This window comes from Balaenoptera borealis (genome assembly GCF_965194805.1).
Source record: "Balaenoptera borealis genome assembly, chromosome: 15".
NCBI classification, from domain to species: Eukaryota; Metazoa; Chordata; class Mammalia; order Artiodactyla; family Balaenopteridae; genus Balaenoptera; species Balaenoptera borealis.
The window spans coordinates 83719299-83745586 of record NC_138871.1 but is presented as its reverse complement, the minus strand read 5'-3'; the positions used below and the strand labels follow the sequence as shown (position 1 = coordinate 83745586).

Sequence of the window (26288 nt, the reverse complement as noted above, 5' to 3'; positions counted from 1 at the left end):
TCTGTGGGGCTGTTCTCCAGAGCAGGCAGCCCTGCCGTCGTCCCATGGCTGCACCGGCTGCCTCACGTCAGGCAGACACACAGGCCCAAGGCCAGAGAGGGCAGCTGGTGACTCCAGGCTCTCTAGAGCCCACAGAACGCTCCTGCTGGGGTGAACGGCTGCTCCCTTACTTGGAGCGACTGGACGATTTTACTACAGCCCATGTGATCTAACAAGGCAGTCAGCTCTGGGCACTGTTGATTTGTCATTTGCGGAAATTCAGGAGAGCAGAAAAACAGCAATAACAATAATAATAATAGTAATAACAATAGCAACAAAAATAATGCCAGCGAAAATATATTCTTTATTATGCACCAGGCACTGTGCTAAGCGTTTAATCTTCAGACAACAGGAAAGATGGGTACTATTCATCTCCATCATACAGATGAGGCGACTGAGGCTGAGAGGTGTAAGTGACTTGCCTGCAGGTACGCAGCTGGTAAGTGGCAGAGCCGGGGGTCCCTGCAGGTCCGCCTGACGGCAGGGCTTGAGTTATTAGTGATGGAATTGCTCATCTGAATGCTAGATGGCGGTGCAGCCAGTGTTACTCTGCTCATTCTTCGATTTCATCCAGGCCAGGGTTCCTGGGGGAGCCCCAGAGCCGGAGGCTGTGTCCACTAGGGCGGGGCTCCGGGGCCCCCGGGGGGAATAGCTCCATGGGCTGGTGCTCTCGACACAGGGAGCTGAGGGCTTCCAGGAAGAGTTTTCTGAAGGAGGAGGACACAGCATTGTACAGCACAGGGGTCACCGCCGAGCTGACGTAGAAAAGCGTGTTTGTCACCAGGTAGAAGTAGTGATAGAAATCGTAGAGCTTGCTGGAAGAGAAACCCGGAAGGCAGGTTAGGGGGCCTGCCGCCTGCCCGTGGCATCCTCCCCTTCCTGCTGGGAGTGTCTCCCCTTCCACACGGCTGGGTGAGGAAGGCCTGCTTCCTGCTATCGGGAAGCTCAGTGTGAATGCAAGAGACGTTCCATCACACCAGCTGCCCTTGGCTGACTTGCTCCGCCCAGCCTTTGAGTCCCTGTTCCTGGCCGCCCTGCCCGGTCACCTGCACAGTGAAGGGCACACCTGCTGGTGGACGGGGGCCACTGGCCGGCCCGCTGAGACACTGGGAGCCTCGTGCTGCTGGGTGCGGTCAAGGAGATGCGGCTTCACTAAGAGGAGAAAGTCCTTCTGAGAAGCTGCGCCCCTTGTCGCCGTGGGAGCGGCTGCGTGTGTGCATGTGTGTGCACGTGGGGGTCGGGGGGGACACTAGCAGCTCTCGAGAAGGAGCCATCTGTTGACACAGCTATCTCCTTGGAGGCCACATGGGATCGCTGTCCTCTCAGATGTTTGACTTTCCCTTATGATCGAGGCATAGTGATTTCCAAAAGGAAGATAAGGGATTCTCTGCTTTGCTTTTCTCCAGTCGTGTCGTAAAAAGGGTGTGCATGGTCTGGTCTCTAAGGGGCCTCTGTTAGCTCATGGAATCACAGCTCTGAGGCTTCTTCCCTCTCTCCTTGTATGAACATGGCCTTTCCCCCGCTCCCTACCTGTAGGCCGCTCTCCGTCCTGAAGTCAGGATGCCCATAACCATGACTACCACTCACGTGGCCTGACCAGTTCAGAGAGGTTTCTGGATCATGCTCTGTTCCCCACCCTGAGCTGGGAGCCTTTGGGATAACAGACTGGGCAGGACCAGATAGAAAGGAGGCCAGAGTTCTGGGGAACCCAGCAACTGCGGGTCCCTGCGGAGAGCAGAGGCAGCCCTGGCCCCTCCCGGCGGCCCCTCCCTGTGTGCTGGGGCTCCTCCCCTCACTCACTCGGTCCACCCGTTGTCAGGGACGTAGCAGTACATGAGCCTGCGGGCATGGTACGGCATCCAGCAGACGACATACACAGCCAGGATGGCTCCTGCAGGACCGGGGAGAGACAGACAGACAGGAAACACATAGCAGTTACGCCATCTCTGGGGAGGAAGCTGCCCAAGGTGACGAGAGCATTTCCCTTGAACTTGCTCCTGGAGTCTAGGGGTTGGAAGGGGACTTTGAGGTTATCTGACACACCCTTACCTGGCTCTGTCCCCAAACCTGGTGTTACCCTGTCCTCTGAGTGAATGTCTTTAATCCTGACCTGTCCACTGACATGCTTCTAGAAACTGCTACAATATCTATAAGCTCCTGGCCACTAGAAAATACTCCCAACTCAGGGCTAGATATTCCCACTTGGTTGTCTGACTGCGTGGACAACAGAACTCAAATGTCCTTCTGCCTTATAAGTCCCCTCCCTCTTCTATCCCTTTTTCTGATTGATGGATGGCACCACCATCCATCTGGCACTCACGTCATAAGCCACAGAGTCTTCTTCTTTTTCCATTACCCCCAAGATCCAATCTATTAAACAGCTTCTCCCTAACATCTCCCTCTCCATTCCTTCCTCCTCACTTCCCCTGTGCCCACCCTAAGGGGCCCGTGTCGTCCCTCCACTGGACTATGACAGCAGTCTCCTAAGTGGCCCCATTGTCCCCAACCTTCTCCCTCTTCCCTTCCTTTCTTCTACTCCTACCCTGAGTGGCAAACCCATTCTCTCTCTACTCCACTGTGGCCCCTGGACCAGCAGTGTCCACCTCAGCTGGGAACTTGTTAGAAACGTAAAATCTCAGGCACATCCCAGACCGGCTGAATCAGAGTCTCTGGGTTGGGGGCCAGTGGTCTGCGTCTTAACAACTGTTCACATCATTCTTGTGCACACAGAAGTTTGAGAAGCAAACTTCTCAAACTTGGATAGCCCGTCCTCTAAGACTGCTGAGCACATATATCTCAAGAGCAATTCTGGACACCAGCTCTTTCCATGACGGCCCGTTGTCTATGGAAGGAAATCCAGGCCCTTCATGTGCTGCCCTTGTTACTTGTCACAGCACATTACACTTGCCTCTTATATTTTGGTCCTGCCCACAAGACCGTGGCATTGATGACAGAGGAGACCCTCTCCCTTACTCCATCCTCCCAGACCGTCGTGAGTTCCTGGATCACAGCAGGTGCTTGGAAAGACCTCTGTTTTCCTGTGCCTTTAAAGTTGCCCTTACAAAGCCAAGTTTGCCCAGATACTTAGAAAAGCAAACACACTGATCGATGTCACTTTAGGAACAGTAGAGAGTTAGTGGAGAGCTGGATTTGGAGACCCAGCTGGTCTGAGTCCACTGTTGCTGGTCTGTGGGTCCTTAACTACATTTGCTCCTCGCGTCCATCTGTATGGCCAGACGCCCTGAAAAGCAGCCAGGCATCTGCTTGTCTCTGTGCGCCACTCCCTGGAGCAGATGGGGGGTTCACGTGCACAATTCCCATTCTTTCCTTTAATTCTACTGCTGCACCTTACAGAAGCCTATTGGTGACTATATAACTCCCCAGGGCAAAGAGAAAACTGAGTGCTAGAGGGAGGCAGTAACTTGCTCAAGGTCACGTGGTCAGGTATTGGTGGAGGCAGCCCTGGATCTGGCCCTCCCTCTCTGGGCGGTGTTACCGGGCACTTAACTGAGAACTTGGATGCTGCGCCGGAGGCCACGGGTCCGGCCGGGGTCCTTGTGTCTCACCAGGGCGGCCTGGCCTCCCAGGGCCAGTGTCCTCCTCTCCTCGCTCATTAGCTTCAGGTGGCTGGGGGCAGAGCTGCCGGGGGCAGAAGGGGATGGCCCCTGGGAGCACAGGGCCTCCAGGTGGCTCACGGTGACCCCGCTGAGGAAAGCAGTTAATGCCAAGGGGAGCACAAAGGACACCAGCACATTCACCTGGAAAAGGTAATTCCAAAGGTTATGGAGGTATCACCAAGGCTCAGTGATACTCTGGTCATCAGGCCGGGCTCAAGGGCCCAGGAATCTGTAGCAGCAGGAGAGGGGGTGTGTGGCAGGGGTGTGGTGACAGCAGGTTTACAAGAGGAAGTCGAGAAAATTCTCAGAAAGGAGAGAGCAATGAAAATAGAAGAGAAAAGATAAGAAAATTTGGGACGTTTAGGATGCTCACCATCTAAGTAATAGCCATTCTAGAAAGAAAAATAGAGAAAACAGAGGGGAGGAAATTATAACAACAACAACAAAACACACAACCAAAACCACATTTAAGAAAGATTTACCAAAATGGAGGAATATGAGCTTCTAGACTGAAAAGCACTTAGCTACCCAGAACAATGAATGAAAATAAATCCACGTCAAGGCATGTTCTTATGAATTTTAGCACCTGGAGACAAAGAGAAAGTCTTGAAAGCTTCCAAAGGGATAAAACGGCACATACAAAGGATGGGGAACCAGAATGGCATTAGACTCACTCAAAGCAACAGTGGAAGAAGCTAGAAAATAATAGTGATGCTTCACAATGTGTGAGGAAAATGACTTCCATCTTATAACTTTCTGCCCAGCCATATTATGAGAAACGCAAGGATAAAATGAAACATTTTCAGACATGCAAATTCTTAAAAATTTTTTTACCTTCTACGAACTTTCTCTCAGGTCGCAGGAGGTTACAAGAGCATATGTTCCATCAAAATAAGGTTATGAACAAATACAGAGGGAGAGCTGGGATCCCCAAATCAGTGTCCCACAGAGGAGCAGAGAGATGGGGTGGCATTGGCAAGGTGCCAGCTGTGCACCCAGTGAGGCTGGAGCAGAAGATAGGGTTCCAGGGATGACTGAAGAATACAAGATGAAGCTGGTAGATTACCTCATGGGTCTGAACATATTGAAATAGTATTTATACTTCTGGTAGAGAAGGAAAAATGAGTTAGAAATAGATAGGAAACTAAGCAAATGAGAGGGAAAAAAGGCTATTCATCATTAACTGCAAGGAAAACAAATACTGGAGATAATATTGTAATATTGGAAAGGACAAAACCCAAAAATATACAACCTGGCTCATCAGTGAAGAATTTTACATAGTCACAATAAAATAAATATTGACCATGAATCTAACCAAATACCATGACATAATTATACTGAAAGGATGGTGAGAGGAAGTGTGTGTGAATGTGGGGTGTGGAGGGCAGGGATGGGAATGTAAAAGAATGATGTATTCATTTTCTACAGGTAGAAGTCAGTGGATAAATTTAAGGCTGACAGATAAAGCAGGCGTATTCTTTGGAAAATGTAGGCAAAAGGTAGCGGGAGTTACGTAAGAGTGGACGGTGGTTGCCTCCAGATCAGAGACTAGAAGTCAGAGCATGGAGGAGCAGGGAGGGAGCAGCTGTTTTACATTATAGGTCTTGTGTTATTATTTGATGTTTTTTGATTTATGAAAAACAAGTTTATATACCTTGTGTTTTAAATGTTTAATTTTTCAAATTCAAAATACATGTGTTATAGGGTTTTCTCCTCCTCAGTTCTTTCCCTCTGCAAACACTGAAAAAAAATGAAACATTTTAATAGCACTTTAAAATCAGTGCAAAAAAAATGGGGACTTCCCTGGCAGTCCAGTGGTTAGGACTCTGCGCTTCCACCGCAGGGGGCACGGGTTCCATCCCGATCAGGGAACTAAGATCCCGCAAGTATACGGCCACAACAAAAAAAAAAAAAAAAAAAAAAAATTCATCACAAAATGTCTCAATTGGGTGCTGCACCTTTGTAAGGAGTTATCATTCAGGCTTTTTTCACCTTAATGCACGCTCACAAGTCAGCAACACCTAGAGAAAAATAAAACACTGTACATGACGATCATTTTAAGTTTGTTGTGGAACCAAACAGGTTTTTATTGACAATATACTTACTATCAAGCTGTAACTTTAGTACCAGTCAAGACAGAAGTTGAAGGTAAAACATATATTCATAAGTTAGTAATTAATCTTTGGGACCTTTGAGATCTTTCTAGAAGAACTATCAAGGCATACCTGGAGATATTGCGGGTTTGGTTCCAGACCACTGCAATAAAGTGAATATTGCAATAAATTCAAGTCACACAAATTTTTTTGTTTCCTAGTGCATATGAAAGTTATGTTTACCCTATACTGTCGTCTATTAAGTGTGGAATAGCATTATGTCTAAAAAAACCAATGTACATACATTAATGTAAAAACACTCTATTACTAAAAATTGCTAACCATCACCTGAGCCTTCAGTGTGTCATAATCTTTATTGCTGTCATAATCTTTATTTGAAATATTGCGAGAAGTACCAAAATATGACACAGACATGAAATGAGCAAACGCTGCTGGAAGAATGGCGCTGATAGACTTGCTCAACTCAGGGTTGCCACAAACCTTCAATTTGTAAAAAACACAATAAAGCTAAGAGCAGTAAAACAAGGTATGCCCTTGCAGCTTTTTCTACTTTCAAAAACTCTGAGCAGTTTCCTTGGTCAAAAAGCATTGATTCATGTGGATAATGAATCCACTCACTGATAAGACACTAAAAAGAAAGGTGGGCCGAAATAATTTGAGTCTGGTTATTTCGTTGTGTTAACACAGACTGTACATCTCACGTGAAACATTTTTGACATATACCATTTGTCAGACAACACTGGTACACTGAAAGAATTCACTACATATAATGTCAAAAGCTTGGCCCGCGAACGCTTCATGGCTTTCATCGCATTGGTTGGTCCGTACCAGGAAAGTAAACGTTGAAAGTAGCATATCTGCAGCACAAACATTGCTTGACACTTTTTCCTCTCTCAGGCCTAACTCCAAAATAAGTACAGCCTGGAAGCCACTGCCCCAGTCTGTGAACTGCGTGGTGGAACTTGACAGCCAGGTCCTTTGAGCCTGGGGCTGTTAGTCCATTGGCGGGGCCACAGCAGTGTGCAGCGGGAGCCGGGCGGTCAGGCCTCGGGCAGGAGCAGTAGAGCACTGACTGTTCTGCTGACTGATTCCCTGCAGCTCACAATCCGGAGGCAGCTGGGCTGCTGGGAGGTAGATGAGTGCTGCCCCGTGCTGCCCTGTGGCCGGGAGGTGCTTGGGCCAGGGCTGGCGCAGGCAGCATGTGGGCAGACCGCTGAGGTCTGAGGTCACAATTAGTCCACCTGGTGCAGCGCTAGGAGGAGCCACTCCCACTGTTGTCAGTGGGCTCCCTTATTCTGACGGCTGCCTTGATTCCCTGCAGGACCAGTTCCATTAGTATGGTTACTGTTGGTGGGTTTTGGTGTTTGTTGTTTCGGTCTCCTTTATCATCAGGTCCAGACTGGGGTAAGGAATTGGACAACTTGCAAAAATGTCTGATATAGGAAGTGGATTTTCTAAAACTTAGGGATCCTGCCTAGACAGCTTTGAGTAATTCTCCTTATAGGGACCATAGTAAGCCACTTTGAAAGCAAGTGGAATGTTTTCTTATTGGGTTTAACTTCACATTTTTCCATATTCTCAGTAAGGCTGCAGTGGATATGTGTATTTCTTTTGAAACCCTTCATTAATGTTGAATGTTCAGGCCTCTTTTTATATCTGCACAACGTCCCAATAAACTAGTTGTTCTTTCATGTTCTTGTCACGGGGCTAAAGACTAGTTTTGGTGATAATAAAAAAGCAGAAGCCTAGGGTGGGTCCTGAAATCTATATTTTTGCCTGCTCTCAAAGAATTCTTATACCCCGTCACATTTGCTCACCACTCCTGCAAGAGTGGGAAGACTTCAGAGTTAATTTTGAATTCAAATCTGGACTTCTCTTTCTTTATTATTTTTTTTATTGAGGTATAGTTGATTTACAATACTGTGTTAGTTTGAGGTATACAGCAAAGTGATTCAGTTATACATACATATATTTTTTTATTTTCCATATAGGTTATTACAAGATGTTGAATATAGTTCCCTGTGCTATACAGCAAATCCTTGTTGCTTACCTATTTTATATATAGTAGTTTTTATCTGTTAATTGCATACTCCTAATTCATCCCTCTCCCCTCCCTTTCCCCTTTGGTAACCATAAATTTGTTTTCTATGTCTGGGAGTCTGTTTCTGTTTTGTATATATATTCATTTGTATTATGTTTTAGATTCCACGTATAAGCGATACCATATAATATTTGTCTTTCTCTGACTTACTTCATTTAGTGTGATAATCTCTAGGTCCATCCATGTTGCTGCAAATGGCAACATTTCATTCTTGTTTGGACTTCTCTTAGTGTTTCACTTTAGCCGGGTCTCTCCACAAGTTCTTTGTAAAATGGGGCAATGAGACCCAACTTCCTGACTGGTCTCCAGTATGAGAGGTGAAAACACAGGCTGTAGGGTCGCCCCTCCCGCTTACCTGGATGAAGACCTGCAGCGTGGTACGGCTAACCAGCACGGTGCACACGCGCGAGGCGGGCTCCGGCTGCCCGCCGGCCGTCTCCAGCTCGTGCTTCTGCCCCATGACGACTGCCATGGGCAGGGCCAGGCCGAGCGAGGCGGCCCAGACGAGGGACAGCAGGCGGCGGGTCCTGCGCGGCGTCAGCAGGCTTCGGGCGCGCAGCGGCTGGCAGACGGCCAGGCAGCGCTCGGCGCTCAGGCTGGCCACGCTGAGCACCGTGGCGTAGGCGCACAGCTCGCGCACGAAATAGTAGGCGCGGCAGCCCAGGTCGCCGAAGACCCAGGGGTAGTGGAACCACACAAAGTTGTAGAGCTCCATGGGCACGCCGACCAGCAGCAGCAGCAGGGCGGAGAGCGCCAGGCTGAGCACGTGGCAGCGCAGGCGCCCGGGGGGCCCGGCCCGCGCCTTCAGCACCACGTGCACGGACAGCGCATTGCCCGCCGTGCCCAGCGCGAAGATGAGCGAGTAGAGCGCGCTGAAGAGCACCTTGGCCCAGAGGCGCGTGTCCACGCCCAGCCGGGTGTCCAGGCCCGGCGCGGGGCCGGGGCTGGGCCCCGGGGGCCGCGGGCTGCTGGTCTCCATCCCGCTCCCGCGGCCGCACTCCCTCCCTCTCTCTGCCCGGAGACTGGGCGAGCTGCCCCGTGAGCCAGCGCCGCCTCCTCTCTGGGAACCTCCGGAACGGGAGGACACGCCCCGCGAAGGGCGCCCCTGCGCCAGCGCAGGACCGCGAGGGTAGGCCCGGTAGCCGCGCTCACGTTTCTCAGTTCAGTTCCACGCAGGGAAACACGCGCTGGGTGGACGGTGGGCTCCTTTTGGGACCTGAGAGACATGCGTTGGGCCAGACGCCTTCACGTACTAGCTGTGTGACCTTGGGCAAGTTATTTTTTTAACCCTCTCTCAACCCATTTCTGCATTTAAAAAATATTATCTACATTGCAGAATCTCTGTGAAGGTGAAGTGGGTGAATCTGTGTGAAACGCTTCCCCCGTCCTTCAAGAATGTCATTCTCATAGAGCAGTGTCAGGAAGGGAAAAGAAGTATGTTTAGCATGTTTCAAAACCTTCCATCGGTCTCTTTCCTAAGCCCTTCTAGAACACCAGAACTTTAGAACTGAAAGGCCCTTGTGGAGGCTTTCTTATCTCACCCTTAGATCCCGGGGCATTTAGGGCCAGAACCAGGTCTCCTGATTTTTTGTCTTCAGCAAAGTTGTTATGGCCCAGTGATATTTGATTCTTCCATTTGGATATATAACCTTACAGTCACTTTGGGGGCTAGGGCTTCAACATATATATATATATATATATATTTTAAATTTTTACAATATTTATTTATTTGGTTGCATGGGGTCTTAGTTGTGGCAGGTGGGCTCCTTAGTTGCAGCTCCACGGCTCCTTAGTTGCAGCTCACCAGCTCCTTAATTGCAGCATGTGGCTCCTTAGTTGTGGCATGAGAACTCTTAGTTACGGCATGCATGTGGGATCTAGTTCCCTGAACAGGGATCGAACCCAGGCCCCCTGCATTGGGAGCACGAGTCTTATCCACTGTGCCACCAGGGAAGTCCCAACATATATGTTTTGAGTGGACACAATTCAGTCCATCACAAGGATTCCATACATATGAGTTTTAGACAAATTTTCTTTAAAGCAAATAACCAATATTAATAAATTTTTAACTTTTTACTGGGTTTCACATAGCTCAATCAGGCCTGTAGGACCTGGGAAAGGGCAAGTTCCTGCTTCCCTTTGGACGAATTCTCCAAGGTCTTAGTCTCCCAAGGTCTAGTCTGGAAGAGTGGAGAGACCCCGGGGTGGAGTTGGAAGAGGTGGGTCCAAGTCACATCTCTGCTGTTCACTGGTTGTGTGTCTTGGACAGGCCACCTGTCTCTCTTAGCCTAGTTTACTCTCTGAAAATGAGGAATGAAAAATACTATGATCTGTTTTTCTTATCTCTTTGGGTTAGAGCACAGAGCAGATAAGAATCTTCAGGGCTGGAGTTCCCAGGCTGTCACTTCAAGGAGTTAAATTCTTAACACTTTTGAGGTAGAGAAGCTCCAAGAAAAAGGGGGCAGTCTCTGGTTTTTCATTTGTGGTGCTATTGGGGGTGAGTCCATTCTCCAGGACACACCATCAAAGACATGAAGAGGTATTGTTGCCTTTTAAGGACAGTAAGCATCCTGTGTCATGTAGAAAGAGGAGAATTTCCTTCATATCTTCTGTGGTTGGGCCTCTCCAGCCAGGTCAGAGGAGGACGGTGAAATGCAGTTATTGAGTGAGGAGGAAGATTCAGCACCAATGACGCACCCAGTGGGTTCCCCTTACAGATGTGTGCAGAGGGCTTGGAGTTTCTACCTTCACCCAGGGGGACAGAGGAGAATGACTGATGTGCCCTCTGGTTGTAAATCTCATGCATGGTCCCGCTAACCTGAAACTCTTCCTAGAGAGTGTATCCGTGTATAGATGCTCTGAGACTAGCGCTTGCTTCTTCAATACCCACAAGAACTTACTTTTGCCTCTGAATACAAACATCACTTGTGTCAAGATTGGTTTCAGCCTGTATTGGAAGACTCTGATCCTTGATATCCCCCACTGTCTATGTTAGAATCAAAATCTTGGGGCTCCCCTGGTGGCACAGTGGTTAAGAATCTGCCTGCCAATGCAGGGGACACGGGTTCAAGCCCTGGTCTGGGAAGATCCCACATGCTGCGGAGCAACTAAGCCCGTGTGCCACAACTACTGAGCCTGCGCTCTAGAGCCCGCGAGCCACAACTACTGAGCCCGTGAGCTACAACTACTGAAGCCCGCGTGCCTAGAGCCCGTGATCCACAACAAGAGAAGCCACCGCAATGAGAAGCCCGTGCACCGCAACCAAGAGTAGCCCCCGCTCGCCGCAACTAGAGAAAGCCCATGCAGCAACAAAGACCCAACACAGCCAAAAATAAATAAATAAAAAATAAAAATAAATAAAAGAAAGCTGCCTGCTGACTTAAAAAAAAAAAAAGAATCAAAATCTTGGCTTTCCTGTTTAGCCACAGACCAGGCTAAATTCTTCCATCTCTAATTGTGCAGCAGATAATTCAGAACCACTCAGAGCTGGAGGGCGCTGCCAGGGGTGGGCAGTTATGGAAGGGCAGCAGTTCTGAGTCCAGGGATGCCAGAGGTGGAATGTTGCCCTGCTTTGGGCTGTCCGGGCAGTAGTGTCAAGTATTGACAAGGCTTCCTAGCCAGGCAAGGGGGTCTCTGAGGCCAGGAATCGGGGTTTTCTGCTTGCTTTGTGTGCTCAGGTTCCTGACTTTCTTGCCTGTTGCTTGTAGGATCCCATCCCGGGGGCTTCTGCTATGGATTGAACTGTGTCCCCCCTCCCCAGTTGTTGAAGCCTTAGTGACTGTATATGGAGTGAGGAAGTAATTAGGGTTAAATGAGGTCATAAGGGTGATTAGTGTCCGTATAAGAGGAGACATCAGAGAGCTGCCTCCCTCCCTCTCTCTCTGTCTCTTTCTGTCTTTCTGCCACATGAGGACACAGGAGGAGATGTTCTGCAAGCCAGGAAGAGAGCTCACACCAGGAGCCAAATCTGTTGGCACCTAAATCTTGGACTTGCAGCCTCCAGTACTGTGAGAAAATAAATTTCTGCTGTTTAAGCCACCCAGCCTATGGTACGCTGTTCTGTAGCTTGAGCAGACTAAGACAATTTCCGATCCCTAATCAGCCGACAAATAACCTGATGGTTATTGATGCCGACAAATAACCCGGAGAGATTATTTGCTGCTTCAGCCTTGAAAAAAAGACAGTTAATTCCCTGTTTCCCTCACTCCAGGAGTGAGTCATGGTGGGGTTTTCTGACTCAGAGGAACAGAGTTTACTTTCATGAGAACAACAGAGAGTCATTGTGTGTGTGTGTGTGTGTGTGTGTGTCTATGAGAGAGAGAGCGACACAGAGAAACAGAGAGATACAGAGAGACAGGGACAGAGAGAGAGAGAGGGAGGCAGAAGATGTAACATATCCTGTGTAGTGTGACATATCCGCAGGTTCGGGAGATTAGGACCTGGACACTTTGGAGGCCGATATCCTGCCTCATACACCTCCGGTCACTGACTCCCCTCCTTTCCCCTCAACCCAAGCCTGGCCTCAGCCCCTCCCCTGGCTGGCCTAGGTCCCGCCACCACCCCCTGCCAGTCTTCTTCACCCCTCCCCATATCCTTGTAAACAGCTGCCTTGTCAGGCCTTGACCCAGCTCCAGTCTCCCATCTGTTCTCAGCTACGACCTTGACCAATCTAGTGTATGTGCATGATAAAAGACTGTTATCCAAAATATACACAGAATTCTTAACGCTCAGTTAGATTAAAAATGCGCCAAAGACCTCAACAGACACCTCACCAAAGAAGATATACAGATGGCAAATAAACATAAAAAGTTGCTCCACATCATGTGTCATCAGGGAAATGCAAGTGAAAACAAACATGAGCTACCATCAGACACCTATTAGAAAGGCCAAAATCTGGGACACTGACAACACCAAATGCTGGTGAGGGTGTGGAGCAACAGGAATGCTCATTCATTGCTCGTGGGAAATGCAAAATGGTGCAGCCACTTTGGAAGACAGTTTGGTGGTTTCTTACAAAACTAAACTTCCTCCTACCATACAAGCCAGCAATTGTGCTCCTTGGCATTTATCCAAAGGAGCTGAAAATTTATGTCCACACAAAAACCCTCACAGAGATGTTTCTAGAAGCTTTATTTATAGTTGCAAAACTTAGAAGCAACCAAGATGACCTTCAGTAGGTGAGTGGATAAACTCTGGTACATCCAGACATTGGAATATTATGCAGCACTAAAAAAAAAGAGCTCTCAAGTCATGAAAAGACATGGAGGGAGGGAGAGGTGACAGGCTGAGGACAGAGGACATTCATGGCAGTGAAACTCCTCTGTATGATTCCAGTGGTGGATACATGTCATTAGACATTTGTCAAAACCATAGAATGTGAAATACCAGGAGTGAACCTTAATGTAACTTATGGACTTTGAGGGATAATGATCTGTCAGTACAGGTTCACTGATTGTAAAAAATGTACCCCCCTGGTGTGGGATTTTGATAGTGGGGAAGGTTGTACATGTGTGGGAACAGGGACTACATGGAAACTGTATTTTCAGCTCAATTTTGCTGTGAACCTAAACCGCTCTAAAAAATTGTTTATTAATTTAAAAAAAGCGGATGTGACTTTTTCACATGCTGTGTCACCCTACTGTGTGAGGTACTATTGGAGCTAAAGATGAGTCAGGCCTGGACCCTGTGCCTATAGTTGTTGAGATAATGAGACATAAACTCACAGGTAACCCACCTGCCCCAGCACACGCTAAGTGTTGGATAAGGGGAGTGGATGGTGAGGATTCTGAGCTCCACCTCTTCCTGGCCAGGTGAGCCCCTCTGAGTCTGTTTCATCTGGGAAATGACAACGCCTAACCCTGGGACTTTGAGATGATATGTGTGAGGAAAGCACTTGGCTCATGGAAGATGCTCGAAATGTCAGTCCCGACCTCGCATCCTTTATCTCGAAGGTCAGAGCATGGGAACGTCCTTATGGAGTGGAGAGATCAGGGAAGGCTCCGTGGAGGAAGAATTCAGTTTGACCTGGGCCTGGAAAGTGGACACTTTTGGAAAGGCATTCCAGGAAGGGGTCATAGCACGAGCTAAGGTTTAGAAATGGGAACATCCAAGGTGCTCTTGTGGGGCCTCGCAGGAGACTCCCAGACCCTGGGCCTGGCAGTCTGGGAGAAAGCAGTGCCCTGTGGATTCCTGCAGCCAGGAGCATGCAGGGACAGTGTTTCAGGGGCAGTCCAGCATGGTCCTGGCCGTGGTCCCTTGGGGCAGCGAGGGAGTCCTCAGAAGCTCCAGTGGAGGACAAGTTGTTGGAGAGTGTGGCCAACAGAAGTACAAAATAAAACAGAGCCTCCACTTCTTTACCTGTAAAATGGAGCTATTAATACCCACCTCAAACTTACTGTGAGGATTAATAGTTGTTATGGCTTTTTGAGGGTCTGATACGCGCGAGGCATTGTGTCAAGGGCTCTCCGTGCCTGGCTTCAGTATCCCCACAACAGCGCTATGATGGAGAGACTATCTTTATCCCTGTGTTTCCCAGATAAGGAAACAAAGGTTCTTAAAGGCCTGAGTCAGAACAGCTTCCAGGGGCCGAGTCAGCCCCAGGGCCCAGGTCTGTGTGACTCAGGTGATGAGGTTCAGTCATCACATGGAGCTTCTGGGAGCCACGTCAACACTCACGTCCCCATCTCTAGGCGCGTCAGCCAAGCCAGTGTTGGCTGTCAGCGGCCCGACGTAGCAGCAGGACACCCATCAGCCTGACCTCCCTGCCAGCGGGTTGAGAAACCCGCCTGGGCCCAGAGCCCCGAGGACCACGCCTCTCCCGCCTTGTTCATCCCGAGGCACCACGTGACAGCGCCTCAGGATGCATGCAGTGACGCCGGTGTGCTGTGTGCAGAGTGACTGCTCCTGTGTGGCTGTGTGCATCTAGGCTAAATGTTCACCGCGACCAGGTGTAATTACGGTCTTATCCCTCGTCAGTCATGAAGTTCTCAAAATATTCCCACAGGATGAATTAAAACTAGTAAGAGTGGTGGGGACCCAGCTCAGTATAGATGTCTTAAAGTGTTACCTTCTCCCTTCCGTTGAGGACATGTGGGAGCCATTCCAGGGCTGGGCTGGTGGGGGTCTCCCTACCTCTTCTGCTCTTCCCCAGTGGGAGGAGGGCCAGCGGTACAGTGTGGCCAGCACCGTGGTGACCTGGGAGTGCGGAAGCCGGGGGCTGAGGACCGCCCTGCTCCCTCCTAGATGCAGCGCCGGGACAGCCACTGGCCCCAGCCTGTGAAGGGAGGTCATTATACCCATCGTGTTAGATAGGACACACCAGGCACCTTTCATGTATTCGCCCACGCCGCTCTCAGCACAGCTCCGGATGGATTCCTGGTCAGGGTCTCCTCCGGAGGGAAGGAGGAAGAAGAGTGAAGCGAGTGGAATGGGAGAAGGCCTGGCTGGGGAGGAGGTGGAGGACCAGAAAAGGTGCTTCTCGGCCCATGGAGCAGAGTTGAGAGACTTCAGGAGGTGGTTGGTCTTAGCGTCACAGGCTGTAGGGACAGCAGCTCTGGGGGACAAGTGGGGCGAGGGGTCCCTCTGTGCTAAGAGTCAGGAAAGTTGTCTCCCTCAGTCCCTGTCAAACTGGATCCGAGCCGCATGCCTGCAGCGTGCCCTGGAACCCTCCCCTCCCCCCTCCCCCTCCCCTCCCCCCTCCCCTCCCCCTCCCCTCCCCTCCCCCCTCCCCCCTCCCCTCCCCCCTCCCCCTCCCCTCCCCTCCGTTCCCCCTCCCCTCCCCCCTCCCCCTCCCCTCCCCTCCGTTCCCCCTCCCCTCCCCCTCCCCTCCCCTCCCCCCTCCCCCCTCCCCTCCCCCTCCCCTCCCCCTCCCCTCCCCCCTTCCCTCCCCTCCCCCTCCCCTCCCCCCTCCCCTCCCCTCCCCCTCCCCCTCCCCTCCCCCTCCCCTCCCCCTCCCCTCCCCTCCCCCTCCCCCCCTCCGTTCCCCCTCCCCTCCCCCTCCCCTCCCCTCCCCCTCCCCTCCCCCTCCCCTCCCCCTCCCTGCCCCCCGCCCCCGCCCCCGCCCTCCCACCCCACCCAGAAACACCTTCCCTCCCGCCCTCCGCTCCTGGAAGCCCAGCCCCATCAGCACAAACCCATGACTCCCGGCAGGATGAGAACCACATTTCAAGCACCACGTGTGGGATCAGGCTGACCCTGCTTTGTCACTTCCCGCTTTGTGACCCAAGACCAGCTCTTCACGCTCCTTATTTGACTTCCATAACTTTAGGTGCAAAATACGTACCAGAAAGCAGCTTCCTGGTGTGTGTGGGGCATTCAAATCCAGCGAATGGTCGTGATGTTGCTGCTGAGCATGATGGAGGTGACGGTGGTGGCCCACTGGGGAAGGGAGGCCACCGACCCCAGCCTTCCTGACTCCCCGAGGGGTGCCCAGGCACGGAGAGAAAGGATTCCCCGTAGCTTTTGTGGGGCGCGCTGGTAGGGAAGAAAGTGAATAGAAAGTGAGGAAACGATCTGCACAGCTTTTTTTGCAAGGTTCCCTGCACGCAGCATGTGAGGTGGTCCCTCCCTTAAATCCCCTCCTCCCCTCAAATCCCCTCTGGAGGCGGCACTCGTGGGTTTGAATCCCAGTTCTGTCCTCTGTTGCTGTGACCTTGGGGAAGTTAGTCAATCTCTGAGTCTTACTCCTGATTCCTCAAGGCTGGTGAGGAGAGAATGGCCAGTCGCCGGCCGGCAAGGGTCACGCCCCCTCACCGGGCGTCCTTCTCAAAAAGTCTAGAGAAACTGGCATCTGCGGGAAATCTCTGCATCCTTCAGGGAACGGGAGGTGTCCCGGTGTTGTTTTGTTAGCCGGTCCCAGGTGGGAGAGGAATTGCAATTCAGCACCCTGCTCTCTTCCTGAGCCTTGTGACTTGGCCAGGCTCCTGGGTGTAAAGAGAAGCCGCCTGCTCTGGGCTCGGTGTTGCCAGCCTCCCAGCTCCTGAAATTAGCCGCTGCAGACACTGCTCTCTGGGCACTGGGTGAGGAGGCGGCTGGCATCCCTCGGGCCCGGCCATGGAGGAACAGGACCGCGCCTGCAGCTCCACCTGGGAGCCCTCACAGGGCAAGAGCCGCCCGGACTCACCTTGGTCATGGGTAAGGGCCAGGGCGTGGCCACTCGCAAACCACACCCCCTCCTCCCCCAGCTGAGGCGCGCTGATGGGACCTGCGGGTCTCACTGAGGATTTGTGCATTCCTACTTCTTCAAATGAGTGACAGGACCAGCTGCTGCCCACGGGCCCCTGCTATGGAGGCTGCATTTATAGAAGAGGGTTTAGAACTTATTCAAGAAGTGAAGGCTTTTTTCTTTGCCTTGGATGGAGAGAAATAGTGATTGCTTTGAGCCTCAAGACGGGCAGTTATCTGACGGCTCCCGCTCGCCAGGCACAGTGCTGGGACCTCTTGTTGTCTTCTGTGTCTGCATGCGGGAGAGGAGGGAGGCCCTGAGTGTTGAAGTTACTGGACCGACACAGTCATTTAAGCATGGTTGTCTCAGAGAGTGTGACGTGTGTGCTGTGAGTGCCGCTGGACTCCAAAGCCAGTGGCTGCACCATCCTGCCTTTTCTGGATCTCATCCTAGATGCCGAGGCTTTGTTCAAAGGTAGTTATTTTCATGTAAAGCCCCAAAGGAAGAGCAGAGGGTGTTCAGATAACCCCAACTGGAAGCGGGGACCGAGGATGGAGCCTGGGCTAGAGTCAGGCGTTGTCGTTTCTTCCAAAGGCTGGAGGTTTGGCCGCAGTGAAGACAATGTGTTAATCTCCCACCCCGAATGGCATCTAGGACGCCTGTGACTCTCCTCAGCTGCAGGGGCTGGGCCGGCACTGGAAGGTTCCACACGCCCTGCAGGCAGAGAGAGCCTGGGGCCGTCTGCTCCCCACTGGAAGCGGGTGAGGGCATGGCGTGTGCGGGGCAGACGAGCCTCCTGGCTGCTGGCTCCCCAAAGCACCTGTCGCTTGCCCTTCGGGCACGTTCCCCCGCAGGGCGGCTCCTTTCCCTGCAGGGGCGAGGGACCCTGCTGTTGGTGCTCGGGTCAGAATGCGGGGGGCCGGGGGCGGGGGGCCGAGAGAGAAAGAGCATCTGGGTTCTGCTCCCACCATTTGCCGCTTGGCCCTTTGGGCCGGTGTTTCCTGGGTGGACAGATGCTTGCAGAGGAGACTGGTCAACGAGCCTCCCTCTGCAGGCTGAGGACAGGAGCGGGACCTCCCCCAGCAGCGCTGTGCAGATCAATGGCACCCACACTCTGGCTAAAGGGACGGTTTTGTGGTTAGCTGGGGATTAAGATGGCTGTGTCTCATTTCCATTCCTGGAATATCTCTCTTGGACAGAGCAGCCCCGTGCTGCCTGAGAAGCGCCCCTACTTCTCCCGCGTGGGGAGCGCTCTCAGAAACCTCTCCCAGGCCCACTCTGGGACCGAGTCTCCCCGGCCCTGGGATGCAAGTTTTATTATCGTGGGTATCTCTCTTGTGCAGCCCAGGCCGACACTGTCATTCCCATTTGACAGCCGAGCACACTGAGGCTTTGAAGTTGGGACTTGCCCGCCGCAGCTTGGGGGCCGGCGGAAGACGGAGACAGGATGGCAGCCCAGCCTGTCTGTCGTCCCTGGTACCCTACGGCCGCTGTGATCCGAGGAAGCTCTGACGATATCTGCTTTCTGCTTATGTCCTTGGATTATCAGTGATTTTTCCTGGTTATAAAAGTATGTTTATTACAGAAGATTTAGAATCTACAGCAAAGTGTAAATAAGATAGTAAAATGCCAGTCATCCCACCCCTCGGGAGGTAGTCTGGGAACTTTGTAAACGGAGGTCGTGCTTCTTTTCCCTGAAGGCTCATTATAGTTAAGCCACAGAAGGGATTTCAAAGCCTCTAGTCCCTTTTTATTTCAACCCTGACACCGCCCTGTGTGCTTGATTCTAAAATCCTCAAAGGCCCCTTGGCTGTCCCACTGTGGCCTGGATCCCCCTCTGCGTGGCGCCTGTGACCGTCCTCCCTGGGAGAGGCAGGCGTCCATGGCAGGAGCCGGTGAAGGGCGGGCGGGTTGCTGGACCCCGCTGGCTCCTGCGGGGTGTCCACCCCTGGGTGAGGGGTCTAAATGGGCCTGGGAACTTGGGCTTGGCTCGGGCTGATGCCCACGTCTGGGAGATTCTGACCTGCTGTGCTGAAGGGTGGCTGCAAGGCGGGGATCCTGGGAGCCTATCTGGGCTCCAGTGAGAGCGCTGGCCTCCTTCCACTGCTGGGGGCTGGGTCCAGCCCTGGGAGGACAAAGGAGGGCCAGGTCCAGAGTCGGGCTTCAGCAAAGCAGAACTGGAACACAAAGCAAGAAATTGAGGCAGATGCCCAGATGGACAAACTGCCATGCAGGAAAGCTTAGGAGGCGGCTGCAAGCGAGCCGGCCAAGCAGCATGGGAGAGGCGGGAGCCACAGCTGCTGTGGCCAGGAGCCCGGGCCGGGCTGGCTGCTTGTGGGAAGGGTAAAAGTGGCTCGGCCGCCATGGGGCCCCTTCATTCCTGGGGCTGGGAAAGGGCAGCTGGCAGCTGAGCCCTGGGAGGCACCTGTTAAGTTGGCACCAGCTACCTGAACATTGGCCGCAACCCTTCCCAGAGACTGTGAGCTTGATCTCCAGGCCCTGAGTGTGTGCAGAGCCCCATGGGGCACAGAGATGGGTGAGACCTAGTCTCCACCCGCAAGAGGTCCAGGCGGAATGTGAGTGGGTGGGTCTGCACCGAGCCAGCTGCCAAGTTCATGGGGACACAGATCAGGAGGAATTCCTACTGGCAGGGCTGGAGAAGGCGTCTTTGAGAAGCTGACTCTGGAACCAGGCCTTGGCGAAGGGTAGGATTTCAATAAACAGAGCACACGGTGGGTGAAGTCTTCTAAGCCAAGGGTTCAGCCTGAGTGAAGGCTGGGCTTTGCGAGTACAGGGCGTTCCCCTAAAGCTAAGTCTGAAGGTTTTGTTCCTCAGGCCATTTGGGATTTTAGTTCTCCTTAGCTGGGGCGTGCATGGTGACATTCATCTTGGTCAGGCACCCAGCCTGTGAAAGAAAGCACACAGTTACGGGCCAAATATGTGGGACCCAGCGTGAATCTGGGGGTGGGGGAAGCGGGAGCCATGGGGCTCGGGCACTAGTTTTGCCACTTGGGCTAGTTTTGCCACTTACAAGTTTTGATTAACTGGAGCCTTAGTTTTCTCATCTGTAAAATGGCGCTTACAATACCTAATAATATAATAATCACAGGTATTGGGTAAATGGTAGCTATTATTCATAATAGCACCTAAACCCGATAAAAAGATAAGCTTGTTACAGGTTGGGCTGTAAATATCACAGTGAAGAGAAATCAAATCATTCACATTTGGACCATGGGTCTTGGCGCTGTAAGGAGGAAATGCACAAATCCAGACCCCTGTGTCCACTAATACAGAGAATTCTGAGGGAGTCTTTGTCCAGACATTCTGACTCAGCATTCAAGGCCTCTCAAGAGCTGGCCTCACCTTCCTGCTCTCGGCTCTGTTTCTCCTACCATGACCTTGTGCTGCACAGCGAGTGCCTTTCTTCAGAGGCGCTGAGCCAGTCATGTTAGCTGGGTCTCCAGGGAGGTGGCCGTCAGGACCCCAGACCCATCCTGTCACCTCCAGCCCCTGAGACTTGGGCAGGGTCTGGAATTTGGGCCTCAACTGCTCAGAGCACATGTTTGCTACCTAAATTCCTTTGGCAGAGCTGACCGGAAGCCTGGACAGAAGCCAGATAATACCGTCCTGGACTCCTTTCTTCAGGGACCTCTGGGGCCTGCACCCCCGACTGTGGTGAGCGCATGGAAAGACAGACTCAGGGAAAGGGTCCACCTCTCCCTAGACCCCCAGCCGACTTCAAACACCTGTCTGCCCACCTGGTCCAGGGAGGCTCCCAAGAGGCTACTGTCTGGGATCAGCCTGAAACCACCAGCCCCCTGGGTGTGTGTGGATGGGGAGGCGGAGAGAGAAAAACTAGGAAGCCGTCCCCAAACACCCTCCCTCTCCGGGAAGCAGAGTTTTCAGCTTCTTTGCTCTTTCTCTCAGTGTCCTGGGCCCACCCGATCCCCCTCCAAGTGAAGTCACCGGGAGGCCTGGAGCGCCCCCTGGAGGCGGTACCCTGCCACTACACACAGGAGAACCACCACGGCCTCCTAACACAACCATGAGGCAGATGGAACTTTAACTAGGGTCAGAAACTTGGGATGAACACGGAAACTCAATGCAGCAAAATCAGTGATTACTGGGTCCAAGTTGAATTCCTCGCCATTACGTTTGTTTGTGATTTAACTCCTTGCGTCCAACTGCTTTATTTATTTGGCCGTGCTGCGTGGTTTGCAGGATTTTGCTCCCCGGCCAGGGATTGAACCCAGGCCCTTGGGCAGTGAAAGCGCGGAGTCCTAACCCCTGGACCACCAGGGAATTCCCAGCAGCAAACTGTTGTTGGAACACATTCTGCATCTTTCCCAGAGAGAGATGCTGTTCCTTCCTTCTCAAATGATCCCAATCCTACTCTTCCTTTAAGGCCCGGTTCACATGCCACCATCTCTGTAACGTTTCAGCTAGCTCCCTCGTGTTAAGTAACACGTCAATTTTCTCGGCTTCATGTTCTGTATGTTTCTGATGGAAACCGATTTTGTCTCCCTTTATGGAATTGGAGTGCAGGGGACCCTGCCTTTAAACTCGGATTCCAGCTGGCACCCCTCCCCGCCCCCTGCCTGTTCTGTTCTCATACTTATTTACAGCCTCTTCTCTCCCGTTGAGCGATGAGCTCCAAGGGAAGCGAGGGTGTCTCCATCTTGGCATTGCCCACACCTCCTAACACGGCTGCCTTTGCCTGGGTCAGTCGGATTTACACCTATTGTCTTGATGTAATTACTCGTAGCCTTTGGCTCTGGAATGGGGTCATCACTCTACTTGGCCCACGCCTGTAAGTCCACACCTGTGCCTGGCTTTGGGGCCATCCCCTCACCCGCATCTTGTTCCCAAAGGTCTTTTCTCACTGCCACTTAGGGGTCCTAGTCGTCTCCCCCACCCCTCCGGTCAGGGCTAGAGCGGGTGGAGGGCTTTGTGCGGTAGCGCTGTGTTTCATGCAAAGACTAGGATCTAGCGTTAGTGCAAGGGGCAGAAATTGTGTGTGGTCCAGTTCCCTGCCGATGCTGGCCCCTGCAGACACCATGCCTTGCCATGTTAGCAGAAAAACTAAGGGAATAGATTAAATAGCTTCTCTGTTGGGGCTCAATGCCCAGCTCTCCGGCTTGCTAGCTGGTGACTGACCTTTCTTAGATGCCTTTCCTTGTGTGCAAAAAGGATTTTGTGAGAACTCAATGAGTTAAAAGCCATAAAGCACTTAGTATGCACATAACGAGTGCTGGTTCTAATTAAATCCAACACAGGCCCTGTTTCCCGCAGCCTTAAAGCAGATTTCCATTCCCTCTCTTAAGCCTTGCATGATTGGCCTTTTTGTCACCAAGTGACCTCTCTCCTGGAACACTATACTCACGTGATGTGCGATGTTCGCCCCCTAAGATCCTCCTGGGAAGTGAGACAGTGAGGACACAGCAGATCTGCATCTTCTATCCCATTCCTCTCTGGAAAACAGCAAGAGAAATTGCCATGCACGGTTGAACATATTATTTTTTGTTCTCCCCCTCTCTATTTTGCCAAAAGTATAATTAATTGAATGCATTTACATTAAAAGTATGAACATGATGAGGGCTCCACTCTTTGCCAACAATAAGTTTTGTTGCACATGTATACGTGCTATTGAGAAGCAAAATGCCGAGGTGCCCTAGAGCTGTGGACCCAGGGTCTCAGAACCAGGGCTGAGGGCCCAGCTTTCCAAATGACTAGTTATCTGACCTTGGACAAGGTCATTTCTCCGAGAGGCTCAGTTTCTCTGCCTGGTGCTGGGAGGCTCAGATGAGCTATGTGAGTTGAAGCACTTCGCAAACTGTGGGGCTCCCTAGAGATGCAGTGGCACTCGTGGGTATCCGCTCTGCCTGCTCTAGGCCCTGCGGGGCTGCAGAAGAAGGGCACGTGCTCTCGAATTGAAGCGCTAGCCAGAGAGCCAAGAACTACGTGAGATGATGTCTATCATGTAACACGCAACATGTCTAATTTTGTGTTCTCGTATTTTAAAATGTCAGATTATGTGGCAGAAAGCTGGCTAGTTATGCTTTGAACGGTGAGGTCTGGAGCCTGAGGACGGCCAGCTTCAGAGATGGAAACCCCTGGAGTGAGGCAGCTCAAGGAAGTCGGCTTTTTGTGGCAGGTGGGCCTGGAGCTGAACCTGAGGGCTGGGAAGGGGGGCTGAGAAGGGAGAAAGAGAGAAAAGAGGCCTGGAGCAGCTTTTGATTTGGAGAGCTGCAGGTGCACACCTCCTGGCCCCTGGCCCTCACCCCCCGGACTCCGCAGAGGCGAGAAGGTGGAGGTGGGGCCGCCCCTGCACCTGCAGTGCCTCCCCTTTCCCCACCTCCGCCAACTTGCTCTTAGCCTCTCTGATCCGCGGGCTGTTCATCTTTACAACGGGGCTGATAAACCGCCTTGGCTAGCTTACTGTGAAGGTAAATGGCGTGAGGTTTGTAGAGCCGTATTTGATTTTTCTCTTAGCAGCTGCATGAAAAATGCAGTAGAAGGAGCTGTGGAAAAAGTATAACTTCACTGAAAATTCAACGTGAACTGTAAAGTTCGTGAACCACAGGCTGGTGTCATGCTGGTTCTCGCTGATCCAGGGGGTGGCCCTGGATCTGAGCTGGCTTCCGGAGCTGGAACCCCACCTTTTTCAGCGTCAAGAATGATCCCCACGTGAGCAGGCACGTCTGGGGAGCATGGGCCAGCCAGGGGCACGTGGCCATCTTGTCTTTTTTTCAAGGAAGCAGCACTGTGACCCAGAGCTGGAGGGTTGGGAGGTGTTGGGGATGAACGGCTGATGGTGCCAAAGGCTTCAGTGATTCACAGTGGAAATACAGACTAGGACAATGTTGTGTGACGTGTGCATTGATGTGACCTTTTCTTGGGAAAGACTACTATTTATCCTGAGAGAATGCACTTCCCACTTTGGGGAGGTTAAAGTATCTTTCCTTTATGAGGTGATTATTATAGTAGATGACACCTTCCTTCCTTCCTTCCTTCCTTCCTTCCTTCTTTCTTAAGATAAACAGTTGACAATTCTATGTCACTAATCACCCGTGCTCCTCCAAACAAAACTAATAAAAGATAACTGTCTCTTTATTCCTTTATTCATTCTAGTAACAAATACTCATTAAGTTTCTATTAGGTGGCAGACATCTTTCTAGGCACTGGAGATGAAGCAGTAGATATAAGGGCCGAATATCCCTGCCCCGCTAGAGCTTACATTCTAGGTGGAGGAGAAAAGAATGAGCAAATAAGAAGTAAACTATATGCCAGATGGAGAGCGGGGTTATAAAATAAAGTAGGGAGCATAGGATGGGAGGATGACGAGCTTTTAGATGGAGAGGTCAGGGCAGAGCTCCCTGAGGAGGTGACAGTTGAGCACTCCATCAGTAGAGAACCCGGGGGAGGGGTTGCCACAGTCAGTCGTCCACTGATCCTTCAAGGCCTTGTCCAAGTGCAGCCTTTGCCTGGGAACCCCAGCTGCAAGTGGTGCCTCCATCCTCAACCCCCATCCTCTTTTTGGAACTTGGCACACACAGTCTTTCATTGTAGTTGTTCCAAGACTGGTCCCTGGCACACAGCAAGTGCTTGGCATTTGTTGAAGGAACAGGTGAATGAAAGAGATGACAAAGTGAGAGCCCCCAGGTCTTTATCACTCGATGGCGAGCTTTGGCCTGGTCTGGTCTTCATTTACGCCCTGAGGCTCCCGGATCCCACTCCTAGCACTTCCTGTGTGGTCATCCACAGCCCTGCCCTGGGTGGATGGGATGCACTTGGAGAGGGAGGAACCAGAGAGTAGGTGGGCCCTAGAAGCAATTTAGAGATGGCTCTGTAGGGACTTCCCTGGTGGTCCAGCGGTTCAGACTCTGCGCTTCCACTGCAGGGGGCAGGGGTTTGATCCCTGGTCGGGGAACAAAGATCCCTGCGAGCCACGCGGCGCAGCCAAAAAAAAAAGAAAAAAAAGAAATCTCAGAGGTGGCTCTGTAGTTAGGCCCAAGGGTGAAATGGGAGGCGAAGACCAGAATGTCAGGAAGGAAAGACTCTGGGAAAGGAGACGGCTCATGGGACAGGGTGGTAACGGAGGGTCTCGCCCAGGTGAGGTGTTCTGGAATGCCTGAAGTTCGTGGATATTGGCTGCTGGACAGAGGCTGTGTGGTGTGTTTTGGGGGGTGAGCTGGCCGGGTTTAAAGGCACAGGACTGGGGTGGATGGCCACCACCTGGGCGCCGTGAGCAGAGCGTGTGCTCACCAGAAAGGTCATAGCCATCCCATGTGAGTGGTCTAGAAGATGCCTGCTCCTGAGGCGCCAGTGGGTCACACGCTAGCTTCTGTTGTTATCTGTCCTGTGTGAGCTGCCATAAATCCATTCCTTGCAGGGTGTATGGTTGGGATGCGGTCTAACGGTGATGAATCGACATGAGTCCTTCTGTCAGACAAGAGCCCTGTTTCTCATCTTCCGCCTCTGCCCTAGCTGCCCTGGGGGCTGAGCTTTGCTAAGTGCCCAATTGCAGGATTGCTCTGAGACTAGACTTCAGGAATAATTCTCTCCACTTCCTCCCCTAATTCTAATTCCTGCTCCATTGCATGGCTTTTGATCATAGTCTTAAACAGTTTGATTACTTGAGTTTTTACCCTAAGCTGCTTAGATCCTTTCTGCATGTGTTAAAGGATATACGCAAACAATAAGCAAAAGTTTGGAATACCTAATATCTTTTGAATTTATCAGGATTGACAGGAAAGCAGGACGTTATGGGAACGTGACACTCCTGGTTGCTTGGTCTGTAGTCTGGGGGGAGGGGCTGAAGAATGTGACATCTCCTTCAGCAGGGACAGCAAGCGGGGACAAGAGGGGCGCCTCTGAACTTTTGAAGAGTGTATTGTCACCAGGATGAAGAGAATGAGAGTCTCTCTCAGTAGGAGAGGAACACAAAGAATCTGAATCGTCTGGAGGTCTAGGTTCTAAGCTCACAGTGTGGCTTTGAGCAGGCCTGCTGTCACTTTGGAGCTGTGCCTCCGCCCCCATAGGGCTGTCTGCAGATCACAGGAGACTCTGTCTGTGCAGCTGCAGGCACAGGAGTGCCCCCTCTGCAGAGCTAAGCTCACTATTCCTCAAGCCTTATCAGGTGCCTGTGTAGAATGAGGGTGCGGCAGAGCTGCCATGTAGGGTCCTGCAGTTTGCGGTCCGCACAGAGTGCTGGCTCGAGGGCACCCGGGGGCGGAAAGCCAACCTGCGCTCCG

The 26288-nt window shown here is 51.7% G+C and overlaps 2 protein-coding genes and 1 long non-coding RNA gene across 11 annotated transcripts in view; 2 read left to right on the top strand and 1 right to left on the bottom strand.

Moving 5' to 3' along the window:
- Positions 1 to 320: 320 nt before the first annotated feature.
- On the bottom strand, positions 321 to 8866 carry NTSR2 (neurotensin receptor 2). The gene is given in 5 exon segments (XM_082357524.1): positions 321 to 678; positions 680 to 854; positions 1840 to 1930; positions 3548 to 3797; positions 8227 to 8866. Coding segments are annotated over 5 exon segments (1257 nt in total). The 5' UTR covers positions 8851 to 8866; the 3' UTR covers positions 321 to 561.
- An 8032-nt stretch (positions 8867 to 16898) lies between these two features.
- LPIN1 (lipin 1) overlaps positions 16899 to 26288 on the top strand; it is a 169126-nt gene continuing 159736 nt past the window's right edge. For all 9 annotated transcript variants that reach the window (XR_014235014.1, XM_082357511.1, XM_082357509.1 and 6 more), the window contains exon 1: positions 16899 to 17003. Coding sequence is in view for 8 of the 9 variants with exons in the window: in XM_082357511.1 (XP_082213637.1) it covers positions 16923 to 17003 (81 nt within the window). In the remaining variant the exon portion in view is untranslated. The remainder of the gene's footprint in view (positions 17004 to 26288) is intronic.
- LOC309612179 lies at positions 17010 to 18675 on the top strand. The gene is made up of 2 exons (XR_014235033.1): positions 17010 to 17795; positions 18410 to 18675. It is a non-coding gene; the product is annotated as an uncharacterized lncRNA (long non-coding RNA).